The sequence below is a fragment of the Schistocerca nitens genome, chromosome 3 (assembly GCF_023898315.1).
Source record: "Schistocerca nitens isolate TAMUIC-IGC-003100 chromosome 3, iqSchNite1.1, whole genome shotgun sequence".
Classification (NCBI taxonomy): domain Eukaryota; kingdom Metazoa; phylum Arthropoda; class Insecta; order Orthoptera; family Acrididae; genus Schistocerca; species Schistocerca nitens.
In genome coordinates, this window is record NC_064616.1 from 691588709 (window position 1) to 691612972 (window position 24264).

The following is a 24264-nucleotide window of genomic DNA, read 5'->3' on the forward strand; positions in this document are numbered from 1 at the left end:
ATTTGCCAAATAACATAAAATGTCTGACAGGTAGCGAAGAAAGTTTTAAATCCAATTTAAAATCATTTCCTCTAGACAACTTCTATTCCACTGATGAATTTTTACTTAAAAACTGGTATCCAGTAAAAATAAAAATAGAAAAATTATAAGAAAAACATGATATTTAACTGTAGTTGCAAGAGTGGAACTAATAATAATAGTATGTTCGTTAATGTTAACACTGATAATACATGCATACCCTTTAAACTGACTCATTCGACATCATTTCGATAAAAGAATCGTCCAAATAATCTATGGAACATGTAACTAACTAACAGAATGCGGCTGAGATAGGAACAACCTGTGACGGCATGAACGCTATAGCGTTCTTCAGTCACGAAAAGATGATACCGATGAGCACCTTATCTAAGTATAGAGAATTTCTAACACCAAACGACAGATTCATTGCGGAATATCACACGATGGTCTCAGAGTGTGTTGCATCATAGTGTTAGTTTCCTGTACCTCTGACCGCGAGACGCGGAACAAATCGGAGGCAGCAATGTCGCCGAGATATTCAGGACACCATGTTTCACCTGAATTGTACATTCTCTCATGTGATACAAATGTCTGACGCCCGTCCTCATAATTTCAACACGTTACCTCATCTAGTAAGACCTCTACATTGTTTTGCATTTCTGGTTTGGTAAGAATCTTGGTATCTGTTCATCATTCGCAGAAGACTCTACATGTGGGGCAGAACTGTGTTGAACAATCTGTCTTCGGTGAGTAAGTCCAAAAACGCTTCACTTTACTCAGCCTTGTCCAAAGCTCTCCTTTACATAGTCTCACATAGCCGCTCAAGCCATCGTTTTGTGAGTCTTGTAACATTATCTTAGCAGTTAGCCTTCGCATGTCCCATGAAAACAAAAGAGGTGGCACGGTTGTTAAGTCACTGGTCTAGTATTCGCGTTGAAACGGGTTCAGATTCCCGTATTATCATCCTGATTGATAATTGAAAAAAAGAGGGACGCTCCACAAAGTAATAATCCAAATGGGGCGGAAATCGTTGGATGTGATATACATGTACAGACAAACAAAGGATTACAGTTGAAGAAAAATTGGATTATTTATTCAAGAGAAAGAGCTTAACAAATTGCGCAAGACAACAATGCGTTGGTCCACCAATGGCTTTTATGCAAGCAGTTGTTGTGCTCTTTAGTCCAGAGACTGATTTGATGGAGCTCTCCATGCTACTCTATCCTGTGCAAGCTTCTTCATCTCCCAGTACCTACTGCAACCTACATCCTTCTGAATCTGCTTAGTGTATTCATCTCTTGGTCTCCCTCTACGACTTTTAACCTCCACACTGCCCTCCAATACTAAATTGGTGATCCCTTGATGCCTCAGAACATGTCCTACCAACCGATCCCTTCTTAAAGTCAAGGTGTGCCACAAATTTCTCTTCTCCCTAATTCTATTCAATACCTCCTCATTAGTTATGTGATCTACCCATCTAATCTTGAGCATTCTTCTGTAGCACCACAATTCCAAAGCTTCTATTCTCTTCTTGTCCAAACTATTTATCGTCCATGTTTCACTTCCATACATGGCCACACTCCATACAAATTATTTCAGAAACGACTTCCAGACACTTACATCTATACTCGATGTTAAGAAATTTCTCTTCTTCAGAAAGGCTTTCCTTGCCATTGCCAGTCTACATCTTATATCCTCTCTACTTCTACCATCGTCAGTTATTTTGCTCCCCAAATAGCAAAACTCATTTACTACTTCAAGCGTCTCATTTCCTAATCTAATACCCTCAGAATCACCCGATTTAATTCGACAACATTCCATTATCCTCTTTTTGCTTTTGTTGATGTTCATCTTATATCCTCCTTTCAAGACACTGTCCACTCCGTTCAGATTCGTGCCAAATTCTGTCCAATCAGCTCATTAGATGGTGAGAATTCCGAGTTGGTTGGAGGGCCCTAACGTTCTCAACTCGGGAGAGACCTGGTGACCTTGCTGGTCAAGTTAGGGTTTGGGAAGCAAGGAGACAAGTAGTAGAAACTCTTGCCGTCTGCGGGTGGGCATTAAAAAAAAAAAAAAAAACATGGCGTATAATATCGTCGACGTATCGCTGTGCTGTAAGGGTACCGCAGATAACAACCAAAGGAGTCCTGCTACGAGAAGAAATGGCACCCTGGACCATCACTCCTGGTTGTTGGGCTGTATGGCGGGCGACAGTCAGGTTGGTATCCCACCGCTGTCTGGGGCGTCTCCAAACACGTCTTCGCTGGTCGTCGTGGCTCAGTTCGAAGCGGGACGCATCACTGAAGACAGTTCTACTCCAGTCAATGAGACACCAGACCGGAGACCAGTCTTGAAGACGCCCCAGACAGTGGTGGCATACCAACCTGACTGTCGCCCGCCATACAGCCCGACAGCGAAGAGTAATTGTCTGGGGTGCTATTTCATTTCATAGCAGGACTCCTTTGGTTGTCATCAGCAGCATCCTTACAGCAGCCGGCCAGTGTGGCCGAGCGGTTCTAGGCGCTACAGTTTGGAACCGCGCGATCGCTACGGTCGCAGGTTCGAATCCTGCCTCGGGCATGGATGTGTGTGCTGTCCTTAGGTTAGTTAGGTTTAAGTAGTTCTACGTTCTAAGGAACTGATGACCTCAGAAGTTAAGTCCCATAGTGCTCAGAGCCATTTGAACCATCCTTACAGCACAGCGATACGTCGACGATATTTTACACCCCATTTTGCTGTCCTACAAGGCAAGCTATACTGGGCTTACATTTGACCAAGATAATTCCCACCCACACGGAGCAAGAGTTTCTACTACTTGTCTTCGTGCTTGCCAAACCCTACCTTGGCCAGCGTGGTCGCCGTATCTCTCACCAACTGAGAACGTTTGGAGCATTATGGGCAGGACCGTCTAATCATTTCTGAGTGTTGACAATCTGATGCGCCAATTGAACATAATTTAGCACGGTATCCCTCAGAAGGTCACCCAACAACTCTCTCAATTAACGCCAAGCCGAATAACTGCTTGAATAAGGGCCAGAGATGGCCCAACTCCTTACTGTCTTGCTAAATTTGTGAAGCTATTTCTCTTGAATCAGTAATCCAAGTTTTATAAAATTGTAATAAATAAAATTGTAAAAAACTTTAATAAATAAAATTGTAAAAATCTGTAATAATAATTTGCTTGTCTGTACATGTACATCACATCTACCGATTTTCATCCCATTCGGATAATTCCTTCGTGGTGCCTCGGTGAAACTCTAACCTTCCTTCCGCCCGACGAATATTTCTTGTAGTTCCCTACAACGCAGGTCTTGAGGCTTTAAGTTTTAGTGACATTATCCCGAGAAGCACTGCACATCACTCGCAGATATATAAGAAATTTTCCAGTTTTTTTATAGTTCCACCGTTTCTCCGTGGGAAACGTCTGCAGAACTTCATTGCTGCAGATTTTGTATGTCAAACTTGTGTTTTGTTTCATAAAGCGACTCCACAAATTGCTGCTGCTATTCCCGGAGACTGTACTTTCGAAATTGACGAGTGTGGCTGGAGCAACACAGGGGCTCGAGATAACACGGACGATATCGACTGGGAGCGTGTGTCCGGACAAGCGACGCGAACCAACACGCAGGACCACACGCTTGGAACAGAAAAAGGTGAAAATGCAAAAATTTCTTCTTTTCAATGAGGAGCTACCAGCGAGCATACAATTTCTTTCTTGATTGTCTTGTGAAATTCTACAGGCAAATGATATGGTTATTTGATAAATAGCATTAACAATGTGACATTTTACCTGATCTACTCAACCTCCTTTTTGTATTTATTTCAGGCTTCTTGATGACACTTGCAAGGAACAATGTTTTGCGTCCCGGCAGTAGGGCGTGGTTTCTGTCGCCTGAATATAAAGGAAGTGAAAACGCACAGTGTCTTTCCTTTTGGTAAGTCCCCGTCTTCAGAAATGACAACATCTTTCAATTCATGTCTAGTCTTAATTCACTTATTTGCCATTTCAGAGTTAAACTATTCAACATAGTACTTTTCAATTTTCTCTGTGTTTGTACATTAGAAAGATATTTCTACCCTAGTAGTTGACTGATCTGACAAAGCAGCTATCCAAAGAGGTCTCAACCTGCAATGCGGTGGCTTGTGATCTCATCTCGTGTGTTCCTGTATACCTTCAATGGCACGAAACGTTAGGGATCCGAGATCGGCATAGAAAGGCTACGGTTAGAAACAAATGTGGTGAAACGAAGAAAACTGTATGAGTAAATTGGGGACTTACTACAGTGTGTGCTTGAAACTGAAGAAAGTTACCACTACAACTACAGGTGTTTGTAGTGTTTGTAGTTATTCAAACGCCCATTAACATACATCGTTCCCTATACAAAAGCCAGGCAACTCTCAAACAGACACTCAGTGCTCTGCCTAACATGCATCACGGCTATCTCGACACAGCTAGTTCATTAAACTAAAAAAACTTAAATTTTTTAAATAAAGCTTTTCTCATCCATACTCTGAGAAACTGTTCACCAGTTCTTTCATTATCTATTTTTAGCTAACACAGTGACGATCACAGGAGCCACTTACATGGTGTATACTGCTTCCTAAAATTCCATAACTCTTCTTGATTTCACAGCCTTCGGCCATAATGTGACCAACAATTTCTACACTTCTGCAACAAAATTTCCTTTTGACGGCGTATGATCTATCTTAACCTCATGAAAGATTGATCACTGTAACTACGATCGTTCCATATTTCTTCTTCTCTTCCTTCTCTCAGAGAAACTACTGTTGTAAGAATGAATTTCTCTGCGATTGTACTTACCGAGATTTGCGCTATTTAAAAATTCTAGTTTCTTACATAGGTGAAAGTTCATATGAATAAAAGAATACGACACTAAAACAGGAAATTTGCAAGCTTATATTGATGAAAATGGCGTAATTCTGTAGCTTGATTTAGCGAAGTGAAATGTGTTTTCATTATGAAGTGAAGGGATTTTTACATATTTATCTACCGCCATATTCCATAAACCGCTGTGAAATGCATAGCTGAGTTTACTTTCCATTGCACCAGATATTGAGGTTTCTTTCCGTTCCATTGGTGTATGTAATACGGGAAATATGGCTTTATAATCGTCTCTGTGTAATCTGTAATTCATCAAAGTTTGTCTAAGCGAGTCCTACGGAACGTTATCTAGTGGGCTATATTACATTTCTAAATTCTTTGCGTAATACTGGTTCCTTCAAATTAGGATAGTAGGTAGGCTCCTGCGGGATAGCTGACGTCCATCTTCAAGTGTCTGTCGGTTCTTTATGGTCTGACAGCATCCTCTCAACATTCTAGTAATGAACGGAAATCTGCTATTCGCTTTACTTCAAATCCCTACAAATTATTCCCTCTATGTACTTTATGAGTTCATTAATTCCAGCTGTGAATTATTCACATTTTGGAAATAAGATATTAATGTTTTTCGTTTTAGCACAAAGAGATGAAACACGAGTCCCGCAGAAGTTGTCATTAGCTTCAGTAACCCCCTTTTTTAAAAGAATCACAGAGACGAAGACAAATAAACAATCAGGTGGACTAAGTATCATTTTAATCATAATTTTCCGTTATTTTTCTTCATATTATAAAATATGGAAGTATACTTTAAATTGTAGATTTCAGCTACATTAAAATGTAGGCTCATCGTCAAAATAACAAAAGTAAAGAGTGCTAAAAACAAAAGCGGAATATTGACACTTTAATAACTGTTGCGTCATCCAGATAACATAAAGACCGTTTTGGAAATGTGAATTGCGCATAAACAATTTGAAACAGAAATTATACAGGTCAACCAATAATCATGCGTATTATGAAGCAAGATAGTAGGAAGTACAGAAGAAACGAGGCGATTTGATTTGTCGATTTTAAGGATCCACAGGTTGCTACACATTTATATGTTGTATAATGAAAAACAGCTTTGCAAATTAAAGTGTAATCTATACTTCAAGTCATAATGTGACAACAAATAAATAATTTAGAAGGAAGAGGGAAACGTGTCGATAATACAGAGTGAATGAAGTTCAAACCATAGGCACCCTAGACCGGGTTGACAGTAGAACATACATAACATAGAAGAAGCATAATCCATTTACTGTCTGAAAAAATAAATAAATAAACGTAAACAACAGATAATAAAATAAAATATATTCACGTATGAGAAATTAAGACACAGTATTACGGAATATTTTAGCGCAACAAAAGATCACCAGAGAAGATGCAGTAATTATTCGAGAATTCAAATCAAGAACAGCTGCCAACATGAGTAACCTGGAAGTAGATATCTTCGGTGCAGCGAAGCTCAAATGGTTCAAATGGCTCTGAGCACTATGGGACTTAACATCTGAGGTCATCAGTCCCATAGAACTTAGAACTGCTTAAACCTAACTAACCTAAGGACATCACACACATCCATGCCCGAGGCAGGATTCGAACCTGTGATCGTAGTGGTCGCGCTATTCCAGACTGAAGCGCCTAGAACCGCTCGACCACAGCGGCCGGCTTGCAACGAAGCAACTTCAGTCACTTAAAAAAGGGAAGTCCAGATTTTATAACAATTAGGATTCTTTCGCAGTATGCTGATTTAATAGCTTCATATTTAACAATCATATCCATGACTTGCGCCATAGGGTGGTGGGGTTTCGGGTTCCGCTGAATAGGTCAGGTGTTCACTACACTCAGCTGGCGGCTACACGGGTAGCGGAGGCTGTGTGGCGTGGACTGGGCGGTTTTTTAGGTTAGAAGGCCTCGGGAAAGTACGGGGTGGGTTGCAATCTCAAAGGGTGCATGGCAAATACAGGACGTGCTTGGATCAAGGAACAGTCGGAATTGTAGTTGTAAATTGTTGTAGTTGTGCTGGGAAACTCCCTGAGCTTCAAGCGCTAATAGAAAGCACAGAAGCTGAAATCGTTATAAGTACAGAAAGCTGGCTAAAGCCTGAAATAAGTTCTGCAGAAGTTTTTCCGAAGTCTCAGACGGTGTTCAGGAAAGATAGATTAGGCAGAATTGGTAGTGGAGTGTTTGTGTCTGTCAGTAGTGGTTTATCTTGTAGTGAAGTCGAAGTAGATACTCCGTGCGAATTGGTATCGGTGGAGGTTATACTTAACAGCCGAACTAAGTTAATAATTGGCTCCTTCTACCGACCCCCAGACTCCGATGATATAGTTGCTGAACAGTTCAGAGAAAATTTGAGTCTCGTAACAAATAAATACCCCACTAATACGGTTATAGTTGGTGGGGACTTCAACCTTCCTTCGATATGTTGGCAAACATACTTGTTCAAAACCGGTGGTAGGCAAAAAACATCTTCCGAGAGTGTCCTAAATGCTTTCTCCGAAAATTATTTCGAGCAGTTAGTCCACGAACCCACGCGAATTGTAAATGGTTGCGGAAACACACTTGACCTCTTAGCCACAAACAATCCAGAGCTAATAGAGAGCATCATGACTGATACAGGGATTAGTGATCACAAGGTCGTTGTAGCTAGGCTCAATACCGTTTCTTCCAAATCCACCAGAAACAAACGCAAAGTAATTTTATTTAAAAAAGCGGATAAAGTGTCACTAGAAGCCTTCCTAAGAGACAATCTACATTCCCTCCGAACTGACTATGCAAATGTAGACGAGATGTGGCTCAAATTCAAAGATATAGTAGCAACAGCAATTGAGAGATTCATACCTCATAAATTGGTAAGAGATGGAACTGATCCCCCATGGTACACAAAAAAGATCCGAACGCTGTTGCAGAGGCAACGGAAAAAGCATGCGAAGTTCAGAAGAACGCGAAATCCCGAAGATTGTCTAAAATTTACAGACGCACGAAATTTGGCACAGACTTCAATGCGAGATGCCTTTAATAGGTTCCACAACGAAACATTGTCTCGAAATTTGGTAGAAAATCCGAAGAAATTCTGGTCGTATGTAAATATACAAGCGGCAAGACGCAGTCAATACCTTCGCTGCGCAGTGCCGATGGTACTGTTACCGACGACTGTGCCGCTAAAGCGGAGATGAACGCAGTTTTCTGAAATTCCTTCACCAGGGAAGACGAATGGAATATTCCAGAATTTGAAACACGAACAGCTGCTAGCATGAGTTTCTTAGAAGCAGATGCCTTAGGGGTTGCGAAGCAACTCAAATCGATTGATACGGGCAAGTCTTCAGGTCCAGATTGTATACCGATTAGGTTCCTTTCAGATTACGCTGATACAATAGCTCTCTACTTAGCAATCATATACAACCGTTCTCTCACCGATAGATCTGTACCTACCGATTGGAAAATTGCGCAGGTCGCACCAGTGTTTAAGAAGGGTAGTAGGAGTAATCGAACTACAGACCTATATCATTGACGTCGGTTTGCAGCAGGGTTTTGGAGCATATACTGTACTCAAACATTATGAATCACCTCCAAGGGAACGATCTATTGATACGTAATCAGCATGGTTTCAGAAAACATCGTTCTTGTGCAACGCAGCTAGCTCTTTATTCACACGAAGTAATGGCCGCTATCGACAGGGATCTCAAGTTGATTCCGTATTTCTAGATTTCCGGAAAGCTTCTGACACCGTTCCTCACAAGCGACTTCTAATCAAGCTGCGGGCCTATGGGGTATCGTCTCAGGTGTGCGACTGGATTCGTGATTTCCTGTCAGGAAGGTCGCAGTTCGTAGTAACAGACGGCAAATCATCGAGTAAAACTGAAGTGATATCAGGTGTTCCCCAGGGAAGCGTCCTGGGACCTCTGCTGTTCCTGATCTATATAAATGACCTGGGTGACAATCTGAGCAGTTCTTTTAGGTTGTTCGCAGATGATGCTGTAATTTACCGTCTAGTAAGGTCATCCGAAGGCCAGTATCAGTCGCAAAGCGATTTAGAAAAGATTGCTGTATGGTGTGGCAGGTGGCAGTTGACGCTAAATAACGAAAAGAAATCCGTTGGAATTCGATTACTCGATAAATAGTACAATTCTCAAGGCTGTCAATTCAACTAAGTACCTGGGTGTTAAAATTACGAACAACTTCAGTTGGAAAGACCACATAAATAATATTGTGGGGAAGGCGAGCCAAAGGTTGCGTTTCATTGGCGGGACACTTAGAAGATGCAACAAGTCCACTAAAGAGACAGCCTACACTACACTCGTTCGTCCTCTGTGAGAATATTGCTGCGCGGTGTGGGATCCTTACCAGGTGGGATTGACGGAGGACATCGAAAGGGTGCAAAAAAGGGCAGCTCGTTTTGTATTATCACGTAATAGGGGAGAGAGTGTGGCAGATATGATAAGCGAGTTGGGATGGAAGTCATTAAAGCAAAGACGTTTTTCGCCGCGGCGAGATCTATTTACGAAATTTTAGTCACCAACTTTCTCCTCCGAATGCGAAAATATTTTGTTGAGCCCAACCTACATAGGTAGGAATGATCATCAAAATAAAATAAGAGAATCAGAGTTCGAACAGAAAGGTTTAGGTGTTCGTTTTTCCCGCGCGCTGTTCGGGATTGGAATGGTAGAGAGATAGTATGATTGTGGTTCAATGAACCCTCTGCCAAGCACTTAAATGTGAATTGCAGAGTAATCATGTAGATGTAGATGTAGATGAACCGCTATCTCGACGAAAGATCCGTACTTGAGGACTGAAATGTTGCACAGGGATAGAGTCTCCGTAGTGCTTAGTCCACTGGACTCTCATTCGGGAGGACGACGGTTGAAATTTTAGAATTTACATGATTTCTCTTAATCGTTCATGGTTCCTTTGAAAGGGCACGGCCGATTCCCTACCCTACCCTCGAAACAATACGAGCTTGTGCTCCGTCGAAGGATCGTTAAACCCTAATCTTCCTTCCTTTCTTTCTTGGAAAGCTGCACAAATCACATCAATACACAAGAAAGGAAATAGAAGTAATACGCAGAATTATAGACCCATATCACTGAAATCAATTTGCAATAATATTTTGGAACATACATTGAAGCGCCAAAGAAATTGGTATAGGCATGCGTATTCAAATACAGAGATATGTAAATGGGCAGAATATGGCGCTGCAGATCACCGAGGTTAAGCGCTGTCGGGCTGGGCTAGCACTTGGATGGGTGACCTTTTGGTCTGCCGAGCGTTGTTGGCAAGCGGGGTGCACTCAGCTCTTGTGAGGCAAACTAAGGAGCTACTTGATTGAGAAGTAGCAGCTCCGGTCTCGTAAACTGAAATACGGCCGGGAGAGCGGTGTACTGAAGACACGCCCCATCATATCCGCATCCAGTGACGTCTGTGGGCAGAGGATGACACGGTGGCCGGTCGGTACTGTTGGGCCTTTCAAGGTTTGTTGGGACGGAGAGTCTTTTCTTTGTCTGGCGCAGTTGTTAGATCGGCTCCTGCTGCTACCGTACAATGGCGTGTTATCAAGATTTAAGTGAGTTGGACGTGGTGTTACAGTCAGTGCACGAGCGACAGAACACAGCATCTCCGAGGTAGCAATGAAGTGGGGATTTTCCCGTACGACCTTTTCACGAGTGTATCGTGAATATCAGGAATGCAGTAAAACATCAGATCTCCGACATCACCGCGCCCAGAAAAAGATCCTGCAAACACGGGACCAACGACGACTGTAGAAAATCGTTCAACGTGACAGAGGTGCAACCCTTCCACAAACTGCTGCAAGTTTCAATGCTGGGCGTTCAACAAGTCTCAGCGTGCGAACATCCAACGAAACTTCATCAATATGGGCTTTCGGAGCCGAAGGCCCACTTATGTACCATTGATGACTACACGTCACAAAGCTTTACGCCTCACCTGGGCCCATCAACACATACATTGGACATCAGGTTACCTTCCATTCGGAAAGTGGATGCATTCAGGGACTGTATGTGACTTATAAAGTATAGAGTGCAGCGATAAGCCGTCCTTTTTAGATTTTATTATGCAAATCCAGATTTCAGCTACTCGTAGTAGCTAGTCATTCTCAATGCGCTATGTTTTACTCTCAATGCATGTACGTCCCTGTTGTTCGGGCGCCAGTCACAATTCTCTGAATCAAAGAACTGTGACTGACGCCCGAACAACAGGGACTTACATGCACTGAGAATGTCCGCAGCTCGTGGTCGTGCGGTAGCGTTCTCGCTTCCCACGCCCGGGTTCCCGGGTTCGATTCCCGACGGGGTCAGGGATTTTCTCTGCCTCGTGATGACTGGGTGTTATGTGATGTCCTTAGGTTAGTTAGGTTGAAGTAGTTCCAAGTTCTAGGGGACTGATGACCATAGATGTTAAGTCCCATAGTGCTCAGAGCCATTTGAACCATTTGCACTGAGAATAAAAAATAGCGCATTGAGAATGGCTAGCTACTAGCTGAAATCTTGATTTGCATAATAAAATCTAAAAAGGACGACTGGTTGCTGCACTCTATAACTTATAAAACATAAATTCGAATGTTGATGACTGGAAACATGTTGCCTGTCGGACGAGTCTCGTTTCAAATTGTATCGAGCCGATGGACGTGTATGGGTATTGAGACAGCCTCATGAATGCATGAACCCTGCATGTCAGCAGAGGACTGTTCAAGCTGGTGGAAGCTCTGTAATGGTGTTGGGCGTATGGAGTTAGAGTGATATGGGATCCGTGATACGTCTAGATACGACTCTGACAGGTGGCACATACGTAGGCATCTTGTCTGATCACCTGCATCCATTCATGTCTGTTGTACATTCCAACGGACTTGGGCAATTCCAGCAGGAGAATGCGACACCCCAAACTCTCCTGAGTTTAAACACTTTCGCCACCAAACTCCGCAGATATGAGCAATATTGCGCTTATCTCGGATACCTTGCGATGTGCTGTTCAGAATAGATCTCCACCCTCTCGTACTCTTACGGATTTATGGACAGCCCTTCAGGAGTCAAGACGTCAGTTCCCTCCAGCACTACTTCAGACATTAGTCGAGTCCATGCCACGTTGTGCTGTGGCACTTCTGCGTGCTCCCGGGGGCCCTACATGATATTAGGCAGGTGTATCAGTTTCTTTGGTTCTTCAGTGTATACTGTGTTCAACTTTATAAAATATCTCGATGAAAACGAGCGTTCTTGTGAAACACAGCTGACCTTTTATTCACACGAAGACGTAACGAGTGCTATTGACTGAGGATCTCACATTGTTTCCATAGTTCTAGATTTCCAGAAGACTTTTGAGACTGCTCCTCAGAAGCGGATTTTAAATGAATTGCGTGCCTATGGAGCATCATCTCAGTTGTACGACTGGATTCGTGAGTTCCTGTGAAAGGACACATTTCGTAGTAATTGACGGAGAGTCGTCGAGTAAAACAGAAGTGATAACTGGCGTTCCCCTAGGAAATGTTATAGGCCCTCTGTTGCTCCTAAATCTACAGCGTGATTAAAATTAAAGTTAAACTTTCAAACCGCTGTAGAAATAACACCACTGGTCAGAATGACGTCAAATTGCAACGGAATATTATTGGAGAAGGGGTGAAACGTATCGCAGAAGAAAAATAAATAGTTACAAAATGTAGCAATAGATGCATCATAATTTAATAGTGGTCGACTACAAATGACAAATGAATCATACAGCAATGCCTAAGGCGTATGTTTGACGTTAAAGAAACTCTACTACTCAGTGTGCATGGGTGTCCAGGTGTAATACTGTTAGTTACGTAAGCCCATCCACCATGGCAAGGTCACATCACGTCGGATGGGAAAAATCGGTTTTTAATTGTCCTGAGACCAAAAACAGCATAAAAAACATCAATCACATCGGTTTTTAATTGTCCTGAGGCAAAAAACAGCATAACAAGCATCAATCAGAATCAAACCGGATTATTAACTTCCATGTGACTGGCGCAGAACGTGTTCAACATGCTGTCCACCATTTTCTGCAACAAGTTGAAGTCGAGAAACAGCATGTGTCACAACTGACTGAAGAGTTTTCGGGGTCACGTTCAGAATGTGTTGCGCAGTGCATGCCTCCAATGCAGCTAAGTTTGCAATCGGATCACTGAAAACAGCATCTTTCAGATAGCACCACAGCCAGAAGTCACACGGTTTAAGATCAGCTGATCGGGACGGCCAGGCTGTAGGGAAATGGTGGCTGATAATTCGAGCATATCCAAAATGGCGCTTCAGCAGCTGCTTAACTGGATTTGCAACGTGCGGAGGTGCGCCATCTTGCATAAAAATGATCCCATCCACACATCTACGCTGTTGGAGAGCTGGAATGACGTGGTTGCGCAAAAGACACTCATAGCGCTTACCACTGACGGTACAGGTAACAGGGCCGGAAGCACCTGCCTCTTCGAAAAAATATGGGGGTATGATAAATGATGGCGTAAACTCGCACCACACAGTGACCTTTTCAGGATGAAGTGGTTCTGGTTGATTTGCGTGTGGATTATCCGTTGTCCTTATTCGAGAATTCTGTGTATTGACATATCCTGACAGATGGAAGTAGGATTCGTCTGTCCACAAAATCTTCCATGTCCAATCATTGTACTCTTCCATGCGAGCAAAAAATTCTAAAGCAAAGGTCTCTTCTGCTGGAAGGTCAACAGGAAGCAACTCGTGCACATGGGTAATTTTGAATGGATAGCAAAGAAGGATGTTTCGTAGCATTTTACGCACCGTGCTCACGGATATGTCAAATGTTCAGGCAATTCTCTGTGCGCTACACGTTTTTACACCAGCATTCGTCTCCTCCCACACTGCTGTGGCCACTGCTTCCACTGACGTCGAATCAATTCGTTTCCTCCCTCTATCATGTTGCACACCAAAAGAACCTGCCTTTCGCATTTCCGAATCATTTTCTCCAGACCCACGGCAGTCAGCGAAACAACGCCTTTTTGCAAACCCTTCAGTGTCCGGAACTTCTACAGAGCGACGTGTGCACAGTCATCATTCTTGTAATACAGCTTTACAAGCACAGCGCAATCCTGCATTGAGACAGTCATGGCGAACGTCGCAGACGCGAAAGGAGGAAAAGACTTGCACCCGGCGTCTTTATACCAACTTCAATGGGTCGAGCACATGACAGGTGTTTTCATTTACGTATTCTGACACATACAACGCCTTCTACTGATTAATTTTCACACTATTTTTTTTTCTTCTGCCATACGTTTTCCCCCTTCTCTGATGATATTATGTTCCAATTTGACGTCATTGTGACCAGTGGTGTTATTTCTACAGCGTTTTGAAAGTTTAACTTTAATTATAATCACCCTCTATATGAACGATTTAGGTGAAAATCTGAGCCGGCCGCGGTGGTCTAGCGGTTCTAGGCGCTCAGTCCGGAACCGCGGGACTGCTACGGTCGCAGGTTCGAATCCTGCCTCGGGCATGGATGTGTGTGATGTCCTTAGGTTAGTTAGGTTTAAGTAGTTCTAAGTTCTAGGGGACTGATGACCACAGATGTTAAGTCCCATAGTGCTCAGAGCCATTTGAACCATTTTTTTTTGAAAATCTGAGAAGCCTCTTAGATTGTTTGCCGAAGATGTTGTCGTTTACCATCGAGTAACATCATCAGAATATCAACAGAGATTACAAAATGATTTAGACAGGATATATGTGCAGTGTGAAAAGTGGCAATTGACTCTGGACAATAACAAGTGTGAGGACCACCACATGAGTATTAAAATCAGTTCGTTAACTTTCAGTTACACGATAGACAATACAAAATTAAACGTTGTCGATTCAAGCAAAGTCTGCCCCGGTAGCTGAGTGGTCAGCGCGGCGGTCTGTCACGCCAGTGGGCCCGGGTTCGATTCGCAGCTGGGTCGGAGATTTTCTCCGCTCAGGGACTGGGTGTTGTGTTGTCCTCTTTATCATTTCATCATCATCAGTGGAAGGCAACGGGAAACCACCACTGCAATCACTTCCCTAGACGTTCATGCGGTGGACCTCTCTGACGAGGCTTCCCCATGACAAGACCTGCCGTAAGGCAGAACACAAAGTTTAGTTATTCAAGCAAATACGTATGGAATACAACAGTGAGCAACTTGAATTTGAACCATCATAGAGAAATGTTGTAGGAAAGGCTAACCAAAGACTGCGTTTTTTTTATTTTTATTGGCAGAACGCTTCAGATGCAACAAATCTGCTGAAGGGATTGCATATCCTATGCTTGTGCGTCCTCTGCTTGAGTATTGCTGCGCAGTATGTGATGCTTACCAGATAAGATTGACGGAGGAAACCGAAAAAAAAAATTAAAGAAGGGCAGTTCGTTTTGTATTTTCGAGAACTAGAGGCGAGGGAGTGGACCAGCACTGTCCGACACTGCTGTTTCTCTCGTATAATATATGCATGGACATGTGTTCTCCCTGTACCCTGTCTTGACCTCTCGCACATACCACTGTTCCCTCAAGTTTCACTGATATGATAGGCCCCAGACGTCTTGGGGACCGGGATAAGCATACCTTCTATGAATTCAGGTGGAAGCGGAAGGTCAGCAGTCATCAGTTCTTGATGCATCTCAGTCCAGCGTGAAGCCACGATGTCGTGGATTACGATGTAAAGCTGCAATGGAAAGCGAGCCAGATCCCTTGACTTGTTTGTCATTTCTGTGGTGTCCTTTTCCACTGCGTCTGTGATAGCCTTCTGGAACGTCAATTGGCGACCGTCTGGCTTGTCGAAGGCGTGGACCAGCGCTCTCCGACGCTGCTGCTTCTCTCGTATAATATTTGCATGGACGGGTGTTCTCCCTGTACCCGGTCTTGACTATCGCACGTACCTTGGTTCCCTCAAGACGGTGACGCATAAGCAAAATTATTTTCGCCTTAATTCACTGAATTTCAACCTGTCGTTAACTAGAGAGGGCATGGCATATGAATATTGTGGAACATTGTGAAAAAGTATTCCATGGTATGTTGATCCCACTGCACTGTGTTGCTACCATAATTTGCCATTGATCGATGCAAAGCAGATTTGGCGCAGTCGAGCCACCACCGGAGCATCGAAGGATATGCTGGAAGACATCTCTCGCAAAAGTTCCAAGTTGCCTCTATGAGCTGCCTACATTTCGGATCCTGGACATGTGCAACATTGAGCTTCCAAGTGCCTCGACTGCGCCACACCCTTTGCGACTGGAGGGAAACAGTGCAGATGTAGGTAATATATTCAAAGGAGGCTGTAAGCTGTAACTCAGTGTCAAGTGTGGCAGTTGCGAGTCGTTCGGAAACACAGTCACGATCAAGACGACTCGCTGAACGGCTGGTGTCATATGTATAGCCAGGCCGATCACCATACGCATGATCTGAAGTATCGGCAAGGTTCAATTGATCCACTAGCATCTTGAGTTCCTGGCATGTGGTAAAATGTGAATGATGGTCCTTCTGCAGGAGACCTAAGCCATGTCTCCGCAATATCCTTTCTTTCAGTAGTGCTAGTCCTGCAAGGTTCGCAGGAGAGCTTCTGTAAAGTTAGGAAGGTAGGAGACGAGGTACTGGCAGAAGTAAAGCTGTGAGGACGGGACGTGAGTCGTGCTTGGGTAGCTCAGTTGGTAGAGCATTTGCCCGCGAAAGGCAAAGTTCCCGAGTTCGAGTCTCGGTCCGGCACACAGTTTTAATCTTCCAGGAAGTTTCATATCAGCGCACACTCCGCTGCAGAGTGAAAATCTCGTTCTGGAAACATCCCCCAGGCTGTGGCTAAGCCATGTCTCCGCAATATCCTTTCTTTCAGGAGTGCTAGTTCTGCAAGGTTCGCAGGAGAGCTTATGCAAAGTTTGGAAGGTAGGAGACGAGGTACTGGCAGAAGTAAAGCTGTGAGGACGGGGCGTGAGTCGTGCTTAGGTAGCTCAGTTGGTAGATCACTTTCCCGTGAAAGGCAAAGATCCCGAGTTCGAGTCTCGGTCCGGCACACAGTTTTAATCTGCCAGGAAGGCTCTGAGCACTATGCGACTTAACTTCTGAGGTCATCAGTCGCCTAGAGCTTAGAACTAATTAAACCTAACTAACCTAAGGACATCACACACATCCATGCCCGAGCAGGATTCGAACCTGCGACCGTAGCGGTCGCTCGGCTCCAGACTGTAGCGCCTAGAACAGCACGGCCACTCCGGCCGGCAATCTGCCAGGAAGTTTCATATCAGCACACACTCCGCTGCAGAGTGAAAATTTCATTCTGGAATCATGTACATGATTGCAAAGTGAGGAAACAACGCTATTCGAAATGAAACACCGAGACATCTGCTACCCCATCTCTGTGGAAGATGAGATTAACTGTACAGGTCATCACTTTCACACAGCTGTTGGAAACGCTCTACAATGCCGCAAACTTATCTAGTTTCCATATATTGCTATGTCTTCCACATTTTTGTCGATGAGGAACATGTCCTCTGTTTTTCATTTCTATCAATCTGTGTGTTGTGGGAGATGCATAGTTTACGCATGTGATGTTCAGCTTTCTGTGAGAGCCAATGGATCAAAACCTGTTAATGTCGGTTTAACACCCGACACAAACCTCAAAGTCATGGTTAAAAATATGAGTGTATGGTGATGTACAAAGCTATAGTCATACACTGCTGGATGTGTTACAGCTCAAAAACAATGTATTATACTGCTTATAAACGAATAATCCAGGAACCCCTCTTGTGACTTATAGTCTGTTGGATACGGTCTTCCTCCAGTACAGTCGACAAAAATTTTTGAATATCAATGCAAGCGAATTCGAGCACTCGCACACTTCTACATTTGAGCAACATGTGTATATGTAATATGCTTGATGTCAACACGCAGACGGTATCTGCTTTTGATATATCGGAAAAGGGAGGCGCGATAAAATCTAATAAGAACTTCTATTACAAGGAGTGGTGTAACTGGTTAAGGCTTGGATGCAGATAGTTATATCAAAACTGCACCGTTTTTGTTCATAAACCTAATAGAAATAAGCTGTATCTATTCTCGTGGAATCATGACTGTTTCTATTATTCTTGTCATGTTTAAAAATAGGTGTTACCGCAAGTCCTATGTTATTTCATACTTCATGACCTCTAATTATAAAGTAGACACTGAATTATAGCTCGTTGTGGGCGCTAGACGTGATACTGTTTTTTCTGACATGTGAGTAGATTGCATGACACAGGTTGTGATGATCAAACTGCTTACTAAACTAGAACGTCAGAATCTATTGTGTGGTTAGAAACTTTACACACATGTCGGTAGAGGGGTGTTATGGAGCAAAAATATCAAATGTAAATATGCAGAAAGTATTTGGTTTCGATGTAACGGAAGAGAGGGAGATACGGTAAAATCTTATAGGAGGTTCTATAACAAGACAGGCTCTCAGGATTTGTTTCGTATAGCTGGTGTGATATAGCTTCACACTGGTAAAATGGGACTTATCATAGTGTACAAAACAGCAACATCCTCTTGAATTATATCTTGTTGTTGTCAAATGTAAAATGATTGTGTTTTTTCCAACATGTTAATAAATGGCGTGAAAGATAGTATTCTCTAATGTTATTTCACGTGTCTGAAATGTTTGTAATACACACATGCATGACCGTTTATTTAGAGACACTGATTTGAATGCGAGATGCGCTCTCAGGTCGTGTAATTTGTCCATCAAGGTGTATGAAATTGTTTAACATAGATGTTTTTGCTCCGGAGTTTAAATTCTTGCTTTTTCTTCATTCCGATGACAAGTTTCGATATAGCGAGGACATTCTACTATGATCAGTAGTTTTAGCAGAAAAATAGTGGAAGTCCTTTTTCCTGATTTTACATAGCGTGGACATCTATAGGGGGTGTGTAGCCCGACCTCTGAACTTTGATCACCTGTAATTGGCGGCGGTGCTGTTCCGTTGGAAGTCGCAAAATAATGAAATGGGAATCGTATCCTGCAGTCGAACATAAAAACTATCCCAATTTCGCTCATAAAACTAAAAGAAAGTGGAGTGCACCTATTTTCGTGGAAAGAGGACGTTTATTAACGTCGCGATTGTGTTATCCTTTTTAACAGATGCTCGATTATAGAAGGTGTATTGATGTTAAATACAATTGTTACAGCACAGTACTTTTACATTCAAAACGGGGAACAATTGCGGGGGCTGTTTGGTGACGATCCAATGTGTGTATGTGGTCACCCTAGGCAGCTGTGCTCTGACCAGGGTGCAGCGTGTGGGGTGGAACAGCCTTCATTTATCTCATATTATTTAGTTGGCTCTACATCCTTTTGTGTCGGCTTCGATTACCTGGGCTGCAGGGTGACTGTCAAGCAGGCGTCTGTCCAACACTAGCATCTGGTCAGTAGAATATATTTCCCATCAAGAAAATATAGTACCTCCAACTCCAGCCTCTGTTCCCTCCAGCTTGTAGTTGAAGGGTAGAGATTGAGTGCGTCTGCCACTAGTTTCGAGTGGTATTGTGAAATTATTTCCCTACAGGATAACACCAGTTATATGGCATCCTCAATTATTGAGCTGTATTGCTATTTTAGGAAGTCCTTGTGTAGCGCTGTGCATATAGTTGTGTAATTAGGGCCAATCTGTATGATTAATTACGAAATTAGGACCGATCTTTACTTCAATTTGCCGCGCGGGATTAGCCGAGCGGTCTGCCGCGCTGCAGTCATGGACTGTGCGGCTGGTCTCGGCGGAGGTTCGAGTCCTCCCTGGGGCATGGGTGTGTGTGTTTGTCCTTAGGATAATTTAGGTTAAGTAGTGTGTAAGCTTAGGGACTGATGACCTTAGCAGTTAAGTCCCATAAGATTTCACACACATTTTTTTACTTCAGTTTCCTAACCAAGATAAATGAAGTACACTAACCTAACCTTCCTCTCCTGCATCTGGACAATTTCCATGTGTTGGGGGTGCACTTGGGTTCTCCATCCAGAAGGGCCAGGGTTTGAATCTTGGAAAGGGCATCGTGATTTTTAATCTCCCGCCAATTCCCGGGTGGGGGATGCGGTGGGACGTCATCACAGCCCTGGGACAAATAAATTCCCGACAAAATTCGAATTTCCCACCAATAGAGTAGGTGGGGAGAGAGAGGGAAGTGGAGAGGGAGAGGTCAGGGACCCACTTGCCGGCTGAAGAAAACACGACATCATCCGAGGTGGCGGTGGAGGTATGTAGGCAGTGGGTGGGGGGTAAATAATTGATCAATTTAATTAATTCGCATATCAATTTGATACCAAAATTGTGCTTGGAACCCCAGTACTCTGCTACTTCTGGATAAATTATCCATTGATGCAACGTTTCGAGAACCGGAATTAATGTGATCAAATATCGCGCCATGTAGCCCACGACCAACCTCAATGGTCTCAGATTGCCAACTTTCCACTGGCTGCTGGTATTTGCTTTGGCGTGAGGTATCAATGTATTTAGGACTGCAAACTGACATATTAAACGCTGCAAGTAAAGGTAGTGCTCTCATATTCTATATGCATGCTCTCCATAAAGGGCAAGGGCTAACCACAAACTGCAGTCTGCTACCCAGGCGCAAGCTCAGGATTCCAGGTACAGCAGTATGATACCAATCTCTGGTGGCTCCAAGAGCTCCAGAACAAAGCCCTGGGCTAACTTCACTAGCTGGTAGATACATCCCTAATACAGATACTAAAGGACAGTTAGTGCAATCAACCATCTCCCCTTTCATTCATAAAAAATTCATTAAATTCTACGAAAAGAGACAAAGTTTCACCCATTGTAAACCAAGATTTAAGCAACGAACCCCGTAAAGGTTCTCATAAAACACCGAAACTAAACCTACATGACTTTACGGATTAACACACATCGAAACACTATCAAAAACAGACAACCCCCGCGCATCCAGTTTCCATATTCGAGACAACTATAGCGCAATTTAATGTCAGTCTGGCACAATTATAAAACTCATATTAAGATAATAAACAAAGCATTGGACGTCTGAACTGAAAACTTCTGATAACTTAATGACTTAGACAAACACACTTGATGACTCTCAACGACTTAAGGATCTTAACTAAAGTTTGAAAACAGTGATAGAATAAAAGAAAAAATTGTGCTAGATTTTGCATAGGCTTGAAATCGCAAACTATTACAGATGTTATTGAATACCAAGTGCACTGTGGTTACTATAATTATGTCAGGGAAAGGAAGATTTACAATTCTACAGTATGACAAGGTCTTAGATGTGCTAAACATAATACAAATTCGCTTTCTTATTTCAAAGAGAGCTTCATGTATTTTGTCATGTCATGTCGGCAACATTTGACACATAAATAACTGTTTGACCTGTGATTCAAATCATAACTTAAAATTAGTGAAGTGAGGAAGTAAATTATTTTATCCCTGCATTGCCCATTTGAGATGGACTGCGGGAAAAGAAGCGAGTGCATGGTGCCCCAGACAGGTAAAGGCATTACATAAAAGCAACACGTCATATCGAAATCACAGAGCCACAAGGGATAGTCGGCACTTACTCTAATGTTCTGTGAGTCGCGCTATGACAGCCTCAACCTCGACGATGTAAAGAATCTGCAACACTGTTGACGAAAAAAGTGCACAGGAGTGACAGACCTAGACTCATAAAAAATGGATTAATTACTTACCGCTCGCTGTTGTGGCTGATAGTAATCCGAATGTCTCTGGCACCAATGGAATTTCTAACACGTAAATGGATGTGAAGGAGCAAATGTTTGTATTTCTGGCCACTTCTCTCTTCAAGCTAGCGAATCATCAAATCTTAGTTGCATAAATTACCTAACAATGTTCATTCTCAGACATAAAACCTGGCCATCCGCTGCCCATCGTGGAGCCTATGTTCAAGATGATCAACAGGTGATCCGGTGCGTTTCCGAAATTTCTTCATGATTGCGATCCACTAGAACTGATATTTTTGCTTAGAAATGGCTTTTGCACTACTCCCATAAGGAAATTCACAATTTAGATGTCTCTATTTAGTCTCCAGTTGTTAAATATAGAGCTCACACCAGAAATGACAGCTAACATTTCTTGGAACTCTTAAAAATATGCACCAGACACAACCATGTGTACTACCTGCAACATGTGATCAAAAGTATATGGACACTTGTGAGTGGACAATAAAAAGTGGTGTGCCGGCCGAAGTGGCCGTGCGGTTAAAGGCGCTGCAGTCTGGAACCGCAAGACCGCTACGGTCGCAGGTTCGAATCCTGCCTCGGGTATGGATGTTTGTGATGTCCTTAGGTTAGTTAGGTTTAACTAGTTCTAAGTTCTAGGGGACTAATGACCTCAGCAGTTGAGTCCCATAGTGCTCAGAGCCATTTGAACCATTTTTTGAATAAAAAGTGGTGTGTCCATCCTTCGCTTTTATGACTCCTTGAACTCTGCTGGGGACACTTCCAATGAGGTGCTTGATTTGTCTGTAGAAGAACGGCAGCCCATTCTTCCTCAACAAGGGAATTTAATAGTGTTGGACGCTGAGGTCTGGAGCGATGTCGAATTTCTAACTTATCCCAGAGGTGTTCCAAAGGATTCAGGTCCAATTTCGTGACAGATCAGTCCATTTCAGGCTTGTTATTGTCCAGAAACAGCTGCCTAATAGATGATGCATTATGGCAGGGTATACAAACAATCGCCGTCTACGAACTGTTCTTCCACTATGCGCAGTACACAGTACATCCTTCCGCATTTAGTGTTTTCTTAAGCATAGTAATGGGACCACGCCCTAACCACGAAAAACACCCTCATACCCTAACGCCAACTCCGTATTTCACTGTAGTCACTACACATAATGGCAGGTAATGTATTGTCGCCAAACGCAAACCGGTGCATCGGATTGTCACAGGATGATTCATAAGTCCAAATCACTCTTTCCAGTCACACTTCACACCACCTGAAGCGTGGCTTGGCAGTGACAACAAAAACATGTGGCTTATGAGAAGCTGCGCGTCAGTTGTACCATACTTGTTTTAACTCTCTACACAGATTCATTGTGCTAGTTGGACTGCTGGTAGTACACTGGAACTTTCGTGTGATTCCTTCCGCTGATTTCATGCAATTTTCGTCGATACCTGTCCGGCATCACATGAGGTCTGTGTGGTCTTGTTTAGCTGCGGTTGTTCCTTCGCGTTTCAACTTCACAGTCATATCACTATCAGTCGACTGGGACAGCTTTAGAAGGACTGTAATGCCCATGGTGAGCTTGTTGCTGAGGCGACATCCAGTGACTAGTCCAGACTGTAAGTCACTGGAGTCTCCCGAGCGACCCATGTACTGTTACTGCTCCTCTACGGCCAACAGAATACTCCTCGCCTCCTTTTATACAGGCTGGTTTGCCTCTTCTGTCATTTAGTTGTCAATTCCTCTTTATACCGGTTTTTCTGGATACTATTGATCAGATACTGTATGTGTTATACTTAGATGTTGAAAGGAATTATTTGCTACAGTCAGGCACATTTATGTCACATTGTAATGTGAGAGTCAGGAGCATACATTTTCTATCTCATTGTAGAGTAATAGACATTCTGCTAATTGCTCTTTAACTGAAGCCATAGTGGTTTCTTTTGATTGTTGCCTCGTATTTCCTCCAGCTCTCAATCCAACGAACTCAGTAACTTGCTATTATCTCTGCAATGTCACTCCAGATTTCCACTGAAGGTGCAGTACTTACTATCATATATTGCTGTAGATGTAAAATATTGTAGCTTTCACAGTTAGCAACTTTCTTGTTTCTCTGACTACATTAGTTTTCAGTTTTGGGTTATGTGTTTACATTTAATGAACATAATTTCCACCATTAAGCAGTAAGATAATGTTTAAGACAACTTCCTAAAGTACTGTTCTTTCTTTTCTACAGGTATGTTTTGAATGAGCCTTTTATAGATAACACTGGTCCCAGCTTGGGAGCATTAACTGTTTATACGAGAAGCATGGACAAGTCTGGCACTACTACACTTCCAATATGGCGTCTATATAACCACCAAGGACCAGAATGGCATTATGCACAAGCTCGTATTCTGCAACCTAACAACTACAATGTAGGTAGACCTATTTTATCTTAAAATTTTAAAATTTTACTTCTGAAAAACGATATACTAAAAATAAAGTAATAGTCACTAAAATACTTGTAGATACAAGGAGTATGTAATATTTGTAAAACATTGTTAATTGTACCAGGCGGCCGAACACCCCTGGCCAATAACGCCACACGATCGTTTCATTTCAACTGAAACATTTGAATTCAAGTTCGAAAAGAGTAAACGAATCTTTGGACTAGGTGCTAATAAACTGCTTATTTATTTTTCGGTCAAGACTGTCTTTGATTTTCG

At 42.8% G+C, this 24264-nt stretch overlaps 1 protein-coding gene across 1 annotated transcript in view; it reads left to right on the plus strand.

Moving 5' to 3' along the window:
* Window positions 1–24264, plus strand: part of LOC126249722 (MAM and LDL-receptor class A domain-containing protein 1-like) — a 426827-nt gene that overhangs the window by 285829 nt on the left and 116734 nt on the right. The window contains exons 11-13 of the mRNA XM_049951403.1: window positions 3501–3671; window positions 3845–3953; window positions 23793–23973. Coding sequence (XP_049807360.1) covers window positions 3501–3671; window positions 3845–3953; window positions 23793–23973 — 461 coding nt within the window. The remainder of the gene's footprint in view (window positions 1–3500; window positions 3672–3844; window positions 3954–23792; window positions 23974–24264) is intronic.